The 11,153-nt window shown below is 52.9% G+C and overlaps 1 protein-coding gene across 1 annotated transcript; it reads right to left on the bottom strand.

Moving 5' to 3' along the window:
- Positions 1-9,240: 9,240 nt before the first annotated feature.
- Positions 9,241-10,287, bottom strand: LOC139999950 (olfactory receptor 14C36-like). The gene has a single exon (XM_072029621.1). The coding sequence runs from the start codon at positions 10,195-10,197 to the stop codon at positions 9,241-9,243; it is 957 nt and encodes a 318-aa protein (XP_071885722.1). The 5' UTR covers positions 10,198-10,287.
- Positions 10,288-11,153: the final 866 nt, after the last annotated feature.

Below are 11,153 nucleotides of genomic sequence, written 5' to 3'. Positions count from 1 at the left end.
TCCTGGGCAACGGCCTCATCATCACCACTGTAGCCTGCAACCACCGCCTCCACACCCCCATGTACTTCTTCCTCCTCAACCTTGCCCTTGTTGACCTGGGCTGCATCTCTACAACTGTCCCCAAAGCCATGGCCAATTCCCTCTGGGACACCAGGGCCATCTCCTACTCGGGATGTGCTGCACAGGTCTTTCTGTTTGTCTTCTTGATATCAGCAGAGTATTTTCTTCTCACTGTCATGTCCTATGACCGCTATGTTGCCATCTGCAAGCCTCTGCATTACAGGAGCCTCCTGTGCAGCAGATCTTGTGTCCAGATGGCAGCAGCTGCCTGGGGTAGTGGGGTTCTCAATGCTGTTATGCACACTGCCAATACATTTTCCCTGCCCCTCTGCCAAGGTAATGCTCTGGACCAATTCTTCTGTGAAATCCCCAAGATCCTCAAGCTCTCTTGCTCACACTCCTACCTCAGGGAAATTGAGCTTCTCACATTTAATGGTTTTCTGTTTTGGGGGTGTTTTGTTTTCATTCTTTTCTCCTATGTACAGATCTTCAGGGCTGTGCTGAGGATGCCCTCTGAGCAGGGACAGCACAAACTCTTCTCCACATGCCTCCCTCACCTGGGTGTGGTCTTTCTGTTTCTCAGCACAGGCATGTTTGCCTACCTGAAGCCCCCTTCCAACGCCTCCCCATCCCTGAGCCTAGTGATGGCTTTCCTGTACTCGGTGATGCCCCCAGCAATGAACCCCCTCATCTACAGCATGAGGAACCAGGAGCTCAAGAATGCCATTAGGAAAGTGATGTCATGGAGGGTTTTCAGGATATGCTGAGGAAACTCATCGTGCCTTTCCGCAGCTATAAACTGCTTCTTTCCTTCTTCAGATGAATTACAGTTTATGTAAAGACATGGAAAGCCTGTCTTAACTTCTGGAAGGATTTGTTTGGTTTTGTTTTTCTTTTTCCCTGTGTGATAATGTTTTCCATAAAGAAATGCTGTTTTTCATCCTGCTGTACTCAATCACCAACATATAAGAGACTCATGAAAAGGACCCTAAAGGTCATGTAATTTCAGCCCCTCTGTTCTGGGCAGGGTTGCCAAGCACTAAAGTAGGCTGCGCGGAGCCGCAGCCAGCCTGATGGATATCTTGTGTGACCCTGAGGCTTTGCATAAATAAGGAGCCAGAGCCTTTGTGTATTTAAACAAAATAAGTGAAACAAAAACAACTTCTTTGTCTGAGACCCACTCTCAGCTGATCAGGAAGTAATGGCAATAGCAAACACCCTTCTGGCTGCAGCAGCTCGGGTCAGGCTAACCTGGCCCTGGGGCAGTAGGAGATGCTTGAGGACCTCCAGGGATGGCACAGAGGGGCGGCAAGCCTCTGAGGATCTTCTGCAGAAGAGAGCAGGGGGCACAGCAGGGGACACTGACCTCTGTACGCTTGTGCCATGGATGTCCGCATCTGTGGGGCTGAGCCCTCTGTGCCCCCAGGAGCTGCTGTGGCCTTCAGAGGGGCTGTGGCTGTGATGGCAGTGCCCAGAGCCCTGCCCAACTTACAGTAGGCACTGACATGGGGCTAGTGCCACTGGGCTGGGCAAAAGGCAGGCAGGTGAGCAGAGGGCAGGGAGGTGGGCAGGGGGCAGGGAGGTCAAGAGCTGGCACTCAGGACCCGTGTCAGGGGAATGGCCAACCGTGCTGGTCTTGGTCCTGGCCCACATCCCTGCAGACCTGGAGCTGGGCTGTCTGCAGATGCCCCCATGGCACATGGCTGGGTCAGGGCAGAGCCATGGGCTCGAGGAGGCTGCAAAGGAAGGAGGGCCATGGCAGGAGGGGACCATTAGGTCATTACAATCCTAATGACATTACAATCCTAATGCCATTAGGATTGTAATGGGGGGAGCTCGACCAAGGCCTGAATGTGCACTGCCATGTGCAGCGCCTTGGCAGCACGGCTGTGGGACCATGTGTGGGGCAGTGGGGCTGGGATGATGCAGGGACAGGGCGCTGAGAGGAGCCACGAAGGAGCTGCCAGGGGGTGACAGCAAGGACAGGCTCCAAAACAGAAATTTATGGTGGAGATGGAGATACGGTTTTAGAAAGAATCATAGAATCATAGAATCATAGAATATCCTGAGTTGGAAGGGACCCTTAAGGATCATCAAGTCCAACTCTTGACACCGCACAGGTCTACCCAAGTTCAGACCATGTGACTAAGTGCACAGTCCAATCTCTTCTTAAATTCAGACAGGCTCGGTGCAGTGACCACTTCCCTGGGGAGCCTGTTCCAGTGTGCAACCACTCTCTCTGTGAAGAACCCTTTCCTGATGTCCAGCCTAAACTTCCCCTGCCTCAGCTTAACTCCATTCCCGCGGGTCCTGTCGCTGGTGTTAATGGAGAAAAGGTCTCCTGCCTCTCGACACCCCCTTACGAGGAAGTTGTAGACTGCGATGAGGTCTCCCCTCAGCCTCCTCTTCTCCAGGCTGAACAGGCCCAGTGCCCTCAGCCGTTCCTCGTACGTCTTCCCCTCCAGGCCTTTCACCATCTTCGTAGCCCTCCTCTGGACACTCTCCAACAGTTTCATGTCCTTTTTATACTGTGGTGCCCAGAACTGCACACAGTACTCGAGGTGAGGCCGCACCAGCGCAGAGTAGAGCGGGACAATCACCTCCCTCGACCTACTAGCGATGCCGTGCTTGATGCACCCCAGGACACGGTTGGCCCTCCTGGCTGCCAGGGCACACTGCCGGCTCATATTCAACTTGTTGTCTACCACGACCCCCAGATCCCTCTCTTCTAGGCTGCTCTCCAGCGTCTCATCGCCCAGTCTGTACGTGCAGCCAGGGTTTCCCCGTCCCAGGTGCAGGACCCGGCACTTGCTCTTATTGAACTTCATGCGGTTGGCGATCGCCCAGCTCTCCAACCTATCCAGATCCCTCTGCAAGGCCTTTCCACCCTCATTCGAGTCCACAACTCCTCCAAGTTTGGTGTCATCAGCAAACTTGCTCAAAATGCCTTCTATTCCTACATCCAGATCGTTTATAAAAATATTGAAAAGTACCGGCCCTAAAATGGAGCCTTGAGGGACCCCACTGGTGACCGCCCGCCAGCCTGACGCAGCCCCATTCACCATAACCCTTTGGGCCCTGCCCGTTAGCCAATTGCTCACCCATCGTATGATGTTTTTATTTAGCTGTATGCTGGACATTTTGTCCAGTAGGATCCTATGGGAAACCGTGTCAAAAGCCTTGCTGAAGTCCAAAAAAATCACATCAGCTGGTTTCCCTTGGTCCACCATACGGGTGATCTTATCATAAAAGGAAATCAGGTTAGTTAGGCAGGACCTACCCTTCACAAACCCATGCTGGCTGGGACCAATGACTGCTTTGTCCCCCAGGTGCGCCTCAATACGTTCGAGAACCATCTTCTCCATGATTTTACCAGGCACTGACGTGAGACTGACAGGCCTGTAATTGCTAGGGTCTTCTTTCTGACCCTTCTTGAAAATCGGCACAACATTTGCCAGCTTCCAGTCTACCGGGACCTCTCCAGACTCCCAGGATCGTTGAAAAATAATTGAGAGAGGTTCCGCGATGACATCCGCCAGCTCCTTCAGCACCCGGGGATGAATCCCATCCGGACCCATGGACTTGTAGGGATCCAGGTGGAGTAGCAGATCCCGCACACGTTCAGGGTCGGTCGGGAGTTTGTCATCCCCACCGTCCCGGTCCTGCAGCTCGGGGCACCCTGGGTCCCGAAGCCCATCATCGGCATTGAAGACAGAGGCAAAGAAGGCGTTAAGCGTCTCTGCTTTGCCTATGTCATCGTCTGTGAGAAGACCTTCCCTGTCAAGGAGCGGCCCTACGTATTCTTTAGTTCTCCTTTTTCCATTCACATATCTAAAAAAACCCTTTTTATTTTCTCTCACAGACACAGCCAGCTTCAACTCTAGGTGTGCTTTAGCCACACGAATTTTCTTCCTACAGACACGAGCAGCATCCCTGTATTCTTTCCATGTCACCCGGCCCTCCTTCCAGTAGCGAAACACTCTCTGTTTCCGCCTAATCTCCATAAGAATGTTCCTGGTCAGCCACGACGGCCTCCTGCCCCGCCTGCCTGACTTGCGATATTTAGGAATCGCCTGATCTTGTGCTTCTAGGAGGCATCGCTTAAAGAGTGACCAGCACTGGTGGACATCAAGGCCTTCAAGAGCAGCTTCCCAGGGGACCTTGCTGACTAGTTCCCCGAGCAGCCTGAAGTCCGCCTTCCCCATATCTAGGGATGAGGTTTTGGTGGCACTTTTCCTTCTGTCACCGTAAATTTTGAACTCAACCACTTCATGGTCGCTATGACCGAGGCGGCCACCAATCACCACATCTCCCACCAGACCCTCTCTGTTTTCTAGCAACAGGTCTAGGAGGGCACCTTTCCTAGTTGGCTCCGTTAGCACCTGCACCAAAAAGTTATCATCTAGGTGCTTCATGAACCTCCTGGACTTGGTCGTGTCAGCCGTGTGGCACTCCCAGTTAACGTCTGGCAAGTTGAAGTCCCCCATAAGGACAAGGGGAGTTAATCTCGAGGCCTCTCTTAGTTCTATAAAGAATAAGTTATCGGCGCTATCGTCCTGGCCAGGCGGTCTGTAATAGACTCCCACAACGACATCCCCTTTATTCGTTCGTCCCTTGATCCTTACCCAGAGGCTCTCAACTTTGCCATCGCCGATCTGAAGTTCCACACAGTCCAGCCCCTGCTTCACATACATCGCCACCCCACCACCTCGCCTACCCTGCCTGTCCCTCCTGAAGAGCCTGTAACCGTCTATCGCAACACCCCAGTCACAGGACTCATCCCACCAGGTTTCGCTTATGCCGATGATGTCGTAGTTGCGGGACTGGGCCAGGACTTCTAGCTCATCCATTTTATTCCTCATACTGCGTGCGTTTGTGTAGAAGCATTTCAGGTGCGACTCCTTACACTCAGCACCTTGTGGATCGAACCGAAGGACCTCACTGGCACACAGCCCCTCTGATTCTAGCGTACCATCCCTTAGGTCTTCACCGGCGTGCCTGGTTTTAGCCCCTTCCCCCTTCGACTCTAGTTTAAAGCCCTATCTATCAGCCCTGCCAACTCCTGACCCAAGATCCTTACCCCTCTCCGAGAGAGGCCCATCCCATCCGGTGCCATCAGGCCCGGTGTAGCATAGACCTTCCCGTGATCAAAGAACCCAAAGTTGTGCCGGTCACACCAGTCACGAAGCCACGAGTTTATGCGAACAGCGCACCTTTCAGCTTCCATCCCCCCTATCGGAAGGACAGAGGCAAACACAACCTGCGCGCCTGAACCTCTAAGTTGTCGCCCCAAATCCCTAAAGTCTCTTTTGATCGCCTTCGGACTCCTCTTTGCTACTTCATCGCTACCAGCCTGAAAGACCAATAGCGGGTAGTAGTCAGTGGGCCGTACCAGGTGCTTGACCTTCTTGGCAATGTCCCTGACCCTGGCCCCAGGGAGGCAGCAGACCTCCCTACGGGTAGGGTCAGGCCGACAAATAGGGCCCTCTGTTCCCCTAAGGACAGAGTCACCCACAACAATCACCCTTCTTTCGTTCTTGGCGGAGGCAGTCCTGATGTGTGGAGTTGACCTCCTCACCCTAGGAGTCCTCCTGGGAACACTTTGTACCTCTTCCTCAGTCTCTGTTGATCTCTCATTCTCCAGGGCCTCAAACCTGTTTTGTAAGGGCACCTGGGAAGGTGGGGTCGGAAGAGGAGGGCATCGCCTGCGATGTCGAGCAGGGACCTGTTTCCATTCCTCCTCAGCTCCCAGATCCCCTCCCTCTGCCCGACGGCGACTGGGCAGGGTGTCCACCCCCATTTGGGGTGTCTCACCCCGGTACCTCTCCTTGATGCCCTGCAGGGAGTTGCTCCAGAAGTCAATCTCCCGCTCACACTCCCTGATGGCCCTCAGCCTCTCCACCTCCTCCTTGAGCTCCGCCACCATGCGGATCAGGTCATCCACTTGCTCACACCTAACACACGCAGCGTCTCTGCCTCCTGCCGATGGCAGGAACAGGCTCTGACACTCCCTGCACCCTGTGACCTGAACCGCTGCATTCTTTAGCGGGTACTCGGTCTGGGTGTGTACAGACCTCCTGCAGAGCGCTCCGTGCCTGGTGGAGACCATTCTCACCTAGCTAACGACTGTCGTTAACAGGTGCTCGTGTGGGAGGGTGTTGCTCTCCTCCCTTCCTGCTCGCCCTGCCTGCGCGAACTGCCGCGCTAACTGCCGCGCCACTCCCTTCTGACGCGCCACGCCCTGTTTGCCCGTCCTGTTCGCCGCGCTCCTGGTCGCTCGCGCTCCCTAGGGGCTGCTTTTGAACGGCCGGGCAGGGGGCGCTGCTGGCTCCGCCTTCGCCTCGTCAGCCTCCCTCACGAGGGCTGCCGGCTCCTGGCGGCTCCCTGAAGTCGGCTCGATGCCGGAAAGTTAGCCCTGCCTGGCCCGATCCCCCGCTCCGCCGCAGAACGCGTCTGCCCCGGAGCCGATCGCCTCGGCAAAAAAAAAAAGTGCAGAGCTCACCTGGAAGTGGTGTTGCCAAGAAAAGTCAAGAGCAAAGAGAAGAGCTGGCTCAGATTTCTCACCCAGCTCACCCAGGGCTCGTCCTGAGCAAGGTGGCCACGAACCCTTCCTGCCCTCCAGCCTGCCCCGCACCGCCAGGTGGCTGCAGCAGAGGGGACCCCCAGCCAGCCCCTCGATGGGGCTCTGCCAGCCCCTCGCCCTCCCCTCTGCAGTGACGTCATTGCTGCCCAGGGAGCTCTCTGATGCGCGGGATGATGTCACAGTGGCTGCCGGCCAGCCCTTCTGAGGGCCAGTCAGGCTGCTGCAGTGGCAGTGACCTCACTCCAGCCCCCTCCCCATGGCCTGCCTCTCCCCTTCCCTCTCCCCTGTCTGGACCCTGGGGACAAAAGTCGGTGTTATGCAGCAGCTTTGCAGTGGTGGCCTCCGTGGTGGTTTTGCCAGGGAGGACATCTGCCCATGTGCCAAAAGGACCTACTACCACCAAGATGCATTTGGTGCTTTGAGCTGTCACTGGCAGAGGTCTTGCAAAGTCTTTCTGCAGTTGTGCCCAGGGACCTTCACTCCATTGTCCTGGGTTGGGGCTTTCACTTCAGCTGAACCTGTGTTGGTTGTGTTCATATTAATGCCTTCTAATTTCCCTAGTTGGAAGGGGACGTATTCCCAGACTGGAGCAAGATGCTGGGATCTGCCACAGCCACTCAAAGTCACCTGCTCTAGAATCTTTCAGTCTGAGTTTGTCACACATGACCCAGCATGAGTTTCTCAGGGTCCCAACAGTCATTTTAATTGCGGGTGTTGTGGTTTGACCCGTCTGGCAGCTAAGCTCCACAGAACCATTCGCTCACTCACCCCCCGCTGTCTCTGGGATGGGGGAGAGAAGCAGAAAGAAATGAAAGCATGTGGGTTGAGATAAAGACAGTTTATTAGGACAGAAAATGGACTTATTCTAACAGATCCAAACCCTTCTTGTGCTGGGAGCTGGAATCCTGGAAACAGCACACCAAGTTGGGCCTCACCTGGGCAGAGCAGAGCGGGGACCATCACTTCCCTTGACCTGCTGGCCACTCATCTGTTGATGCAGCCCAGGATGCAGTTGGCCTTCTGGGCTGCAAGAGCTCACTGTTAGCTCATGTTGGGCCTTGCATACACCCAAACCCCCAAGTCCCTCTCTGCAGGCCTGCTCTCAGTGAGTTCTTCTCCTAGTCTGTACTCACATCCAGGATTTCCCGGGCCCAGTTGCAGCACCTTGTTCTTGGACTCGTTGAACCTCATTAAGTTCATGTGGGCCTACTTCTCAAGCCTGTCCAGGTCCCTTTGGATGGCGTCTCTTCCTGCTATTGTATCAACCACACCACTCAGCTTAGTGTCATCAGCAAACTTGCTGAGGGTGCACTCAATCCCACTGTCTATGTTATTGATAAAGGTATTAAACAATATCAGTCCCAGGACAGACCCCTAAGGGATAACACTCATCACCAGCCTCTACTTGGACATACAGCCTTCGAGCACTACTCTCCCAGTGCGACCTTCAAGCCAACACCTTATCCACTGAATGGTCCAGCCATCAAATCCATACCTCTCCGACTTGGAGATCAGGATGTCATGTAGAACTGTTTTAAGAGCCTTAAAGAGGTCCAGGTAGATGACATTGGTCAGTCTTCCCTTGTCAACTGATACTGTCACTCCATTGTAGGCCACCAGATTGCTCAGGCACCATTTGCCCTTGGTGAAGCCATGCTGGCTGTCCCAAATCACCTCCTTGTCCTGCATGTGCCTTAACATTGCCTCCAAGAGGACCCATTGCATGATCTTGCCAGGCACAGAGGTGAGGCTTACCCTTCTGTAGTTCCCCCAGTCTTCCTTTCTAGCCTAATTAAGAGTGATGTTTCCCTCTTTCCTTTTCCCAGTCACCAGGGACTTTGCCTTACTGCCACGACTTTTCAAATATGATGGAGAGTGACTTGGCAACTACATCAGCCAATTCCCTCAGGACCCTCAGATGCATGTCAGCAGGCCCTGTAGATTTGTACTTGTTTAGTTACATCAGGTGGTCTCAAACCTCCTCTTCACTTACAGTGTGTGCAACTTTGCTCCCCCAGCCTCCATCTAGAGGTTAAGAGAACAAAAGACTTTGAAAGCCTGACTGGCAGTGAAGACTGAGGCAAAGAAATTGTTGAGTACCTTAGCCTTCTCCATGTTTGTTATTAGCAGTTCACCATTCTCATCCATCAGAGGAGATACTCTCTCCTTGTCCTTTCTTTCCAGAGCAAAGTACCTATAGAAGTCCTTCTTGTTATTCTTTGCATCCCTCACCAAGCTCGGTTCCATCCATGCTTTGGCTTTCCTTATGCCATCCCTGCACATCTGGACTGCATCCCTGTACTCTTCCCAGGCACTGGAATAGGCTGTCCAGGGAAATGGTTGAGTCACCATCCCTGGATGTATTTAAAAGATGTTTAGATGTAGAGCTTAGTGATATGGTTTAGTGGAAGATTTGTTAGTGTTAGGTCAGAGGTTGGACTCGATGATCTTGAGGTCTCTTCCAACCTAGAAATTCTGTGATTCTGTGATTCTGTGAAGTGAGAGAAATCCCCAAGTGTGCAGGAACAGAAAAACCATACTTACCTATAAAAATGAAAACAAGCAAAACACAGGTCTGACATCAGATATGCTGGGAGTCATTTATGGAAAGAGGCAATAATTTTATAACTATTGAGAAAACTCCAGGAAATCACTTTCTTCACAGAATTCAAGAGCTCCTCGTTCCTCAAGCTGTAGATGAGGGGGTTCAGCACTGGAGGTACCACCGAGTACAGAACAGCCACCACCAGGTCCAGGGATGGGAAGGAGATGGAGGGGGGCTTCAGGTAAGAAAAAGCTCCAGTGCTGACAAACAGGCAGACCACGGCCAGGTGAGGAAGGCATGTGGAAAAGGCTTTGTGCTGTCCCTGCTCAGAGGGCATCCTCAGCACGGCCCTGATGATCTGTACATAGGAGAGCACAATGAACACAAAACATCCAGAAGCAAAGCATGCACTAACCATGACAAGCCCAACTTCCCTGAGGTAGGAGTGTGAGCAGGAGAGCTTGAGGATCTGGGGAATTTCACAGAAGAACTGGTCCACGGCATTGCCTTGGCAGAGGGGCAGGGAAAATGTGTTACCAGTTTGCAGCAGAGCATTGAGAATCCCACTGCCCCAGGCAGCTGCTGCCATCTGGGCACAAGCTCTGCTGCCCAGGAGGCTCCCATAGTGCAGGGGCTTGCAGATGGCAACATAGCGGTCATAGGCCATGACAGTAAGAAGAGAATATTCTGCTGAAAACAAGAAGACAAACAGGAAGACCTGTGCAGCACATCCTGCATAGGAGATGGCCCTGGATCCCCAGAGGGAATTGGTCATGGCTTTGGGGACAGTGGTGGAGATGCAGCCCAGGTCGAGGAGGGCAAAGTTGAGGAGGAAGAAGTACATGGGAGTGTGGAGGCGTTGGTTGCAGGCTATGGCTGTAAGGACGAGGCCGTTGCCCAGGAGGGCAGTCAGGTAGATGCCCAGGAAGAGCGCGAAGTGCAGGAGCTGCAGCTCCCGTGTGTCTGTGAATGCCAGGAGGAACTCGGTGATGGAGCTACTGTTGGACATTTGATTCCCCTGGGAATGGGGACCTGTTGAAGAAGGAAAATGCAGTGACAGTTTTGGACAGACGTCTTTGAGTGAAACCTACTCAGTTTGTTGCAGAAACCTCTGAAACTTAGTGATACACTGTCTGCATTCCTTGTCACATCAGACGCACATTCATTAAAAGAGGGTGTTGTGGTTTAACCCTGCTGGCCACACAGCCATTTGCTCACCCTCCCCCTTCCCTCTCTGGGATGGGGTAGAAAATTAGAAAGAAATGAAAGCCTGTGAGTTGAGATAAAGGCAGTTTATTAGGACAGAAAAGAAAAGAAAATAATAATTATAGTGATTCTAGTACTACTACTGTTAATGTTTAGAAAACAAGTGATGCACAATGCAATTACTCACCACCTGCTGACTGATGCCCAGCCTATCCCCCAGCAGCCAGTCCCCCCACCCAGCCAGCCCCCCTATATTAATTGTTCAGCATGATGTCAGATGGTATGGAATACCCCTGTGGCCGGTTTGGGTCAGCTGTCCTGATTTTGTCCCCTCCCTGCTCCCGCTGCACTCCCAGACTGCCTGCTTGCAGGACAGCATGAGAAGCTGAAAAGTCCTTGGCTTAGTGGAAGAACTTCTCTGCAACAATTAAAAATTCAGTGTGATATCAACATTATTCTCATCCTAAATCCCAAACACAGCACCCTACCAGCTACTAGGAGGAAAATTAACTCTATCCTAGCTGAAACCACGACAGAGGGGAAATCCAAAGCACTTGGATTTCTTTCAACCTGAACACTAGCGAGTCCTGAGAGTCAGAAGTGTACCCTGGGCCTTAGTGCAGCATCAGAAGGTCTGGTCTCTCCATTGGTCTTCTTCCTACCTTTGCCCCATCCTTCCTCTCTAAGTGCTAGGATGACCACACTCAGAAGTTTCTCTGAAAGGGAACAGAACATAGCAGGGGGGGTCCAGATCCAAAG

Source organism: Anas platyrhynchos, chromosome 30 (assembly GCF_047663525.1).
Source record: "Anas platyrhynchos isolate ZD024472 breed Pekin duck chromosome 30, IASCAAS_PekinDuck_T2T, whole genome shotgun sequence".
In the NCBI taxonomy this organism is placed as follows: Eukaryota; Metazoa; Chordata; class Aves; order Anseriformes; family Anatidae; genus Anas; species Anas platyrhynchos.
Note: the sequence above shows the minus strand (reverse complement) of the source record. Positions and strands in the feature narration are given on the sequence as shown.